At 38.1% G+C, this 9,139-nt stretch overlaps 1 protein-coding gene across 1 annotated transcript in view; it reads right to left on the bottom strand.

Annotated features, from left to right (window-relative positions):
- The window catches only part of LOC107726116 (Down syndrome cell adhesion molecule homolog), a 131,714-nt gene that overhangs the window by 50,022 nt on the left and 72,553 nt on the right, over nucleotides 1–9,139 (bottom strand). The window contains exons 3-5 of the mRNA XM_016535620.1: nucleotides 6,768–6,914; nucleotides 3,064–3,342; nucleotides 1,517–1,792 (exon numbers count right to left, since the gene is read on the bottom strand). Of these exons, the coding sequence (XP_016391106.1) occupies nucleotides 1,517–1,792; nucleotides 3,064–3,342; nucleotides 6,768–6,914 (702 nt within the window). The remainder of the gene's footprint in view (nucleotides 1–1,516; nucleotides 1,793–3,063; nucleotides 3,343–6,767; nucleotides 6,915–9,139) is intronic.

Genomic DNA, 9,139 nt, shown 5'->3' with positions numbered 1-9,139 from the left:
GAAAAGGTTCATGTAGCGTGGATTAAAATTCATATACAGAGTAAATCCTTTTCACTGAATGTGTTAAAAATAAGTTTGAAACAGCTGTCGGGAGCATGGTGGTGGTGACGCTGAAGGCGAGCGTCCGTGGTGGTGTAGCTTGTTTATAGCCTAAGTTTAGCTTTTAATTTCTGCCGCTTTTATTCGTGGGTTTTATGCATAGACTGTAAAAAAAGATGGATGACGCGTCTCCACTTCCTTCCACTATAGAAAAGTGAAGCCAAAGCATCTTAGTATGGCTGCTACCATCTTGAGTAAATTATGCCACCTGTTTTTATAGCATCAAATCAAACTTATCACAAAAATGAACAATTGAACATATATCAGCGTGATAACAACTACATCCAAATGACCAAAACCATCTTTCGGAAATTGTATTGGAAGTGTAATTTATTTTTTTATTTTGACTCAAGTCCCATTCGTTTACATGGAGAAGGCGGGGGTTATGACCTGTACTGCAGCCAGCCACCAGGGGGCGATCAAAGAGCCCGCTTCACTTTTTAGGATGTGTCAGGCACACCCGATACTAACAGCCGATCTGCATACAAAGTGACATTATAGTTCCCCCACACTATAAACAGCCGGTAGAAGCAACATGACTGAGAGCGAGAGAACCGGAGTTTAGCCGTACATATGGGAAGCCAAATGCACTGAAAGTGGGACGAAACAGCGCGATGTTACAGAGCTCGCGCCGCGCTGACCTGTCATCGGCACGGATCAATTGACCGAGCCACGCGACCGCGCTACCAAACGAATATCGCGCTACGAACGGCGCAAACTAATCTCACAAGCACGGCGCTGATCAGTTAAAAAATACTTAATGTTTGCACACAAATACGGTTAAAACGCTAAGCACTATAACGACATGACATTCACAAAGGAGTCTGGAGTGATACACGTATTTAGGTAGATTTTGAGGCGCATTGCCTTGAAAAATTAAAGTAACCCACAGCGTCCTCAGCAGCTCAGGTGTTGGGAGAAAATTAAGACTCTTATGTTCAGTCTTACAAACAAACACAGAGCATCATAGAATGATATGAAGGTAACAGCATTTTCACTTTTGGGTGAACTGTTCATTTAAATGTAATAACAAATTTAATATGTAGTATAAAAGATAATATATTTAGGTACAATAGATGCTAACACTTGCAAATGCAAACAAAAAAGATATGCTCCCCAAAATCCATTTTCTGCCCTGTGTTGTTTGAAATGATATGTTATGTCCTGACTGGCTTATATTGTACCTTCTGCATACACTGAATTAAATTAAATTAAATTTTGAAAGAAATTGCTAGTAAGTTTTACAAATAATTACAAAGAAATGGCAAGTAACGTTGAATTAAAGTAGAAAGACTGAAATAGTATTTTCTTGCAAAACGTTTTACTTAAAAAAAAATCATCATTTACAGTGTACTTTTAGTAATTTAATACTAACAAATAACACAATTTCTTTTACTTCCTTCCAAGTTGGACTTACCTTCCAAGACGACCTGAACTAAGTCTTGGGTGGACATCTTGCCATTTCGAGCAAAGCACTGATACGCTCCTCCATCGCTCTTGGCCATTCCTTCCATCACCAGGTTCTCGTTGTTGATGCCCGTTATACGTACATTTATACCCTGATAGATCTTCTCACCATTCCTGTACCAGGTGATTTCATACTCGTCAGAGCCAGTCACACTGCAGAACAGCGACACTTGGCTACCCACGCTGCCTCTCACCTTCCGGGGACTCACCACTGCTTTCAGAGGCTCTGGGGGAGATGGAAACACACATACATAGACAACAATACACTATCAGTTATAATAATTATGTCTAAATTCAATTAAATTGACTACATCATCATTTATCCTCCACAATTGCTAGAAAACATCTTTGTTGACAAACACCGTGGTAGTCATTTTGTTTTTGTTTTAAGCAATGGAGATACTTTACAGGTGAAAATGAGTTTTCATTTAATTTATTTCATAATTGGTTATTTTCCTGTTTATAATTGTGAAGCTGCTTTGAAACAATCTGTATTATGTAAAGTGCTATATAAATAAATGTGACTTGTCTGAGATATTAATAATCCAAACTTTGGATCAGGGTTATTATCATTAACTAAAACTGTAAACAAGACATTTTTGTTAAAAAATATTTTAAAAATTAATATTAACAGAAAAAAAAATGTGACCCTGGACCACAAAACCAGTCATAAGTCGCACAGTTATATTTATAGCAAGAGCCAACAATGCATTTTATGGGTCCAAATGATCGATTTTTCTTTTATGCCAAAAATCATTAGGATATTAAGTAAAGATCATGTTCCATGACATTTTTTTGTAAATTTCCTACCGTAAATATATCAAAATGTAACTTTTGATTAGTAATATGCATTGCTAAGAACTTAATTTGGACAAATTTAAAGATGATTTTCTGAATATTTAGATTTTTTTTCACCCTCAGATTCCAGATATTCAAATAGTTGTATCTCAGCCAAATATTGTCCTATCCTAACAAACCATCAATGAAATACATCAATGAAAAGCTTATTTATTCAGCTTTCAGATTATGTATAAATCTTGTTATGGCTGGTCATCCCTTATGACTGGCTTTGTGGTCCAGGGTTTTATATGTGTATATATATATATATATATATATATATAGGGCAAAAGCACATCAAAATTACAAAAACTAAAAAATGAACTGAAAACAGAAAATACTAAATACTAAGCACTGCTTTGGACGGAACGCAGCAAGTAAAGACTTGTTAGCTAATAGCAGCCCATTCACACTTGTGTGCTGACTAATGATGCTCAACTTACATTTCTTGGCACACAGCAAACACACTTTAAATTTTAATCGCTTAAAGGTATCATTTACATTAATAGTTTTGGTTTGCAAAACAACAGTGAAAAGATTTGCCAAGATTTAATCTGTCAAAGGGGACTTTTCATGAAAAGTTTCAATACAAACCTCTGAAAAAGCTAGATCGTTCAGATGTTGTAATAGATGGTTAAATACTGTCACAAGATATCTTACGTTTAACCACCAGCCGTCCGACCACTTTGGCATTCCCGAAGCTGTTCCACACCTCACACACATAACTGCCTGCATCACTGGGTCGTGTGGCCTCGATGAGAAGGCCCGATACACTCTGGTGGTACCGGCTGTCTGATTCTAAGGGGCTGTTGTCCCTCAGCCAGCGATACCTGGGTGTGGGGTGACCGGACGCTTTACATGGGAGCTCCACCCGATGACCCACCATAACCTCCCTCCGTTCAAACCCATCCAGAATCACTGGAGCAGAGTCCACAGGTTCTAAAAGAGAGTGAGAAAACATTCATTTTCTTTATCATCATTCAAATATTTGATTTGGTGCTCAATTAATGTGAACAATTATTAAAAAAGGTTCTTATTATCGTCAATGTTAAAAACCGTTGTGTGGCCATTTCTGAAGGATCATGTAACACTAAAGACATGCTGCAGAAAATTCATCTTTGCCATCAGAGGGATAAATGACATTTTAAAATATATTAAAAAAAGAAAACAGCCATTTTAAATTGTAACAATATTTCACTATTTGTACAGTATTTTTGATCCAATAAGGTATCAGATACAGTGCATGAACATGGAAGTAAACTACAACACTACTTCCATATAGAGATAAATAAGAGCCCACAGTAAATGTAATTTTCACTCCAACAGCAAAAGAAAATATCCATCGTGCTTGCCCTTGAGGTGGCAAACATCCAATCTGTCTTCCCATGACATCATTTTCCACTGACTCCAGAGTAATTAGTCTCATCATTTACAGCTCAGGTGATTGGCTCAAAACAACCTGGTTGCAGATCTGACCATGAGCTGCCATGAGCAAAGATCAAATTGTGAATTTAAAATTGTATACCTCCTGGTTCTACCCAAGTAAATACCATTGAAATAAATGGGAAGCCAGGCTTTACAGGCTGCAAACTTGGTTTGCTTGTGAGGTCACATACACACCTTTAACTGTTTTCTTTAATCGGTTAAAGGTCATAAACATTTTAAAGTGCCCCTATTATGCAATTTCCAATATTGCCTTTCATGCAGCATGCAATGTAGCTGTATGTGAAAGTAAACGATCAGCAAAGTTGTAAAGTCGAAAGTGCACGATAAATAAAGTTATTGTCTCCCAAAATAAAGAATCGACTTTCTACAGCCTAAATGAGTCGTTAGTAATTCGAATCCCACTTCCGTGACGGCTACACATCACAGGGTAACACATTTGCATAATTCCCGCCTATGTTCTACGTTGGCCGGCAGCGAACAACTTGACCCCGCCCACAAACAACGTCATTTTACTGACGACTGCTTCTCTAATCTCGGGGAGTTAAAAAAAAAATCTCGGGGAGTTCAACGCGGGATTCACTAAACGCTTCCTCTTGATAGATGGCTCAGTACCCTGTTTATTTGGACCAGCTGGCTCCACTGAATCACAAGTATGATAAATAATAGATGTTTATATTTTCTATCGAGCGTTCAAAATACGGAACTATGGCAATGGGCGTATCGTTTCTGACACGCGCTGTACGCGGTAGACCAATCACAACAGACTGGGCCATCTGACCAATCAGAGCAGAGTAGGCTCACGGAAAGGAGGGTTTTAGAGAGACTGAATCTTAGAACTGCTAATTGTTTGAGAATCGCTGGAAAATGAGAAAACAAAGGCATTTTTTGACCTTGCATGCATATAATCCTATTGTAGGAGACTCCCAAAACAATATTAGGAACCTTAAAAATGGCATAATAGGGGCACGTTAAGACATAATAGGGGCACGTTGGCACACTTGTGTTTTGTAAACCCTTATAACAGATTTGTATTAAAAACAAAGTTTTAATAGTTATCGCGTTTTGTCGTGAATGTAACTGACTTAGCCCAACCCAGTCTTATGAGAATTTGCACACGGCAAAAAATTATCTTCGTACACCGCACTTTTGTCTTGTTTTCCAGTACAAATATCTAATAGGGATGCACCGAATGTTCGGCAACCGAAATTATTCGGCCGAAAATAGCAAAAAAATCTCTTTCGATGTTCGGCCGAATAAGCGAAAAGGCCGAATAATAGGCGTACCGATCAATGACTAACGCGATCAAATAGAGGCACACACTAATGCAGCAAACATGTCGGCAGTGTGAAAGTATTAAATCTATCAGAGAAAGACGCAAGCACGAAGCACCGACAGCGAGAGACTGTTTAGTGCTGCTTCACATGTCTCCGATGAGAAGAAGAGGTGGCTGATGCTGGTGATTAGGCTACTGAATGATGACTGAAATCGTGAAATGGCCTCAAACGATTAGTAAATAAACTGCAGAATGTTATATTTTCTAATGCACGCACAAATTGCATGTATTCTGACAGCGCTGCACGAGCTCGCGGCGCCAAGGTTCAAAGTCCAAAGCGCGAGGAAAATCTGCGCTAAAACTATGTTACTTGTCAGTTGCTCAGTAACATTTTTGTGATTTTTTTTTAAAGGCGTGTGATACGTGCGACAAACATCTTCCCAAATTCGTAATGAGAATCATTTATAAATCTGCATGCTGTTGTCAACAAAAAGAAGCACTGAGATCTTCCTATGGGTTTCTGCCAAAATAAAAGCCGAGAAAAAGCAACAACTACATCAACGTTCATAAATGATAGTGTTGTATTTTAATGTTGTTCTGTAAAATAAAATAAAAAGTAAGACAATAATGATAATAATTACCCTACAACAGCTCTATTAATACATTTATTATAACATTCACACATAGTGTTCAAATTGGGATCTGTAATATATTCTAATGTTTTAAAAGAAGTCTCTTCTGCTCAGCAAGGCTGCCTTTATTTGTACAGTAAAAAATACATGCCTAATTCAAGACTGAAAAATGGCCAAAAAATATTATTTTACTAACTTATTAATTTTAAGTTAAATTGTTGGTATAATGTCTGCTAGAATGTAAAAAAAAATGGTCAGTGTTAAGTAGGAATATATAATTATTCACGGTATTTAGAAGTGCCCACGATAACAATATCGTGCATATTCATTACCGTGATATATCGCATTACCGAATACCGGCACAAGTCTAGTGTTAAGTAAATATTTTTAAATTGTTGTTTTGTAATTGATTTTTTATTTGAAAAGCAGGACAAAACAGTAAAAAGCACATTTTGGCTATTTAATTTATGCAATGGTGAAAAAAAATTGGCAAAATAGGCTTACATGGGGGGAAAATTGTGAAAAACCGTGTTCGGTATTCGGCCTTCGGCCCAGTGTTTCATTTTGTTTAGCTTCGGCTTCGGCCAAGAATTTTCATTTCGGTGCATCCCTAATATCTAAACATTCTTAAATCAACATACATTTACTTGAGAAGCAAAATGACTTGAAGGGATAGTTCAACTAAAAAAATGAGGTGGAACTCCACACTGCATCATGATGTTGACACTACTGATTGTCACTGCATGAGACGGACAAGTTACTTGTTAATGGAAACTTGTTGCGTTGCATGTAGTAGAGTAACTATTTAAATGATACTGTAGAACAATCTCTTGTACCTTATTGCTTAATCATTTTGTTTTACTTTTTTAATATTAAATTTAAATTTGAAATGCAAAGTGTGTAAATAATTCTCATGTGAATTTTTGACCAAATCACGAAGCGCTGGCATTTATCTGTAGATATATGAGAGAAGGTTTATGTGAAGCCGTGACAGCAACACAAAGGCCCCTCACCTGATAAAAGCAGTCGGGCACTGTTGCTCTGTCTGGTCTCCCCTGTGTATCGATGCCGCGTGGTACAGCGATAAATATTCACCGCGTCCTCTGACTGCACATCCTGAATATACAAGGCCCCCATGGATGTAATAAGATATCTTGGTCCTGAAAAAAAGAACAAAATATTGTGGTTAGAATTGCTAACCCCAATTAAAGGCATATAACATGCTGTACTATATTATTTGACTTCATATTCCATCAAAACCAAATGTATGTAAAACATTTATTGCTTTTATAAGATAAGAGAATCCACACGTGATGTCTCTTTGAAGCCAGCGCTGACAGACCTGAGGGAGTGGAGTATTGAACTATTGGACGTGACTGTTTTGCAACTGAGCCAATCGCTCAGTCAGTCGCCCAGAGCTTGAAACAGAAAAAGCTTTCAACAACTGCAGCCATTCTTACAGTTCACACATACACAGCCGGAGAAATGTTACAATTTTGATTGTTAGTTCTTGAAATCTTTTTCATTTATTTTCAGGATTATATTGCCTACACTAAAATGACTGCATAAATGGACACAAATGACTGTGATGTTGATGCCTACGAGATGAGAAATGGATCTTGTGGTGCACAGGGGTTGAAAAGAGAGAGGGAGACAGACAGAAAAGGAGAAATAGAGAGTCTGCAGTTATAGCAAGCATTGACCTAGTTAGAAATGAGAGTCCAGGATTTGATACCCTAGAGGGGGTTATAGCTCCTAGTTTACATGCAGTCGCCTGAGACCTGCTACCAGCAGTGCAAATGGAAAACTGGGAAAACGCATCTGTGCACTGCTGTTTTGAAAAGGTTAAAATTAGAAAGGGGGAAAAGGAATTCAAGCACGATTCTTAGATTAGCTAAGCTGTGTTGTGGAATTTGAGGATCATTCCACAATCATTTCATGGCGTGTCTTGTAAATGGGCCCTTTTTCAGGAAGCGATGATTATGATATGTAGCTATGTTTCCATCCAAAGATTCAAATTAAACTTATACGCAAAACTGGAATATCGCATAAAACATATGTCGAATAAAGCATCCAACGAGTCAAAGAGAACAAAATCGTCACTTCCTGGTAAACTGTGGCACTAAATATAACTAAGGATATAGGAGGAGCCACTTAATATAATAATTTTCATATATGATATAAATTACTTGCACCTCAGAGCAAGCAGACGTAACACAATAAATGCTGTCAATGCTTTCGGAGGTGGATGTTATTCGGTAAATGTGTTTCCATCGTAGTTTATGCTAATTTTTTCTTATCGGATAAAAAGTTTATCCTACTCAAATGTGCGCATACGTTTTTTATGCGCATTTTTAGAATTTATGGGCATCTTGGCGTTTCCATCAAGCGGTTTTTTTATGCGATATTCCAAAATGAGCATCAAAATAGGTGGATGGAAACGCAGCTTGTGAGAGCTTACACACTTTCAAATTCAAGAGAAACATTTTGATCTGACATACAATAGAATAGAATAGAATAGAATAGAATAGAATCCAGGTCTGGTAGAATTTTCAAAACCACGCATTTACACAAGCACACATTATTTGACACCACTACTGTCACGAATCCTGTCCATGGTAGTTCTAGTTTCCATAGTCTAGTCATAGTCTTGTCTTGCCTGCTTTCCCGTGTTACCTGATTATTGCCTGTTTATCTTCAGTTAACCCTTTGTCTGCTGTTTCGGACTGTGTTTGCACCCCGCCTGGACTCTAGCTCGTGTTAGTGGATAACCCCTCATGTCAAGCCCTCTGGATATTGTTAGCCGCTTATCGACCACGCCCGTTTTTGATTGCTCTTCTGTCTTGCCCTCAATATACCTGTTTGCCATTGTCTGACCCATGCCTGTTTTATGACCACGTCTCTGTCTCCTATTAAAGCTTTGCAAATGGATCCACAAGTCTCATGTCTCGTTCGCCCCGTGACAACTACACACTGTTTGGATGTATTAAATATCAAGCCATGTGTACAAATACACACTATATCTTTAAAAACCCTCTCTTTTAAAAAGAAACTAAAACTGGCAAAAGAGAGAGAAACAATACCATGGTATTACTGTAGAAAAAAACACGTCACACCTGACTATAAGTTGCACCAGGTTACAAAGCACGGATAAGTCACACCAGTGTATAAGTGTCACGAATGCGGTCCATGAACTTCCGTCTGCTCACCACCAGAGGTCACCCATCCACTACTATGGACTCTTGCACCACACCACTGTTGCACTTCACCCGGACTACAGTTCCCATCATCCAATGCACTGATTACACACACACAGTTGATTGCACACAGCACTGATTGCACACAGCTGTAACCAATCACACATTCACTATATAACACTCACTCA

The sequence above is a fragment of the Sinocyclocheilus rhinocerous genome, unplaced genomic scaffold, assembly GCF_001515625.1.
Source record: "Sinocyclocheilus rhinocerous isolate Xijiao unplaced genomic scaffold, SAMN03320098_v1.1 scaffold1899, whole genome shotgun sequence".
NCBI classification, from domain to species: domain Eukaryota; kingdom Metazoa; phylum Chordata; class Actinopteri; order Cypriniformes; family Cyprinidae; genus Sinocyclocheilus; species Sinocyclocheilus rhinocerous.
Note: the sequence above shows the minus strand (reverse complement) of the source record. Positions and strands in the feature narration are given on the sequence as shown.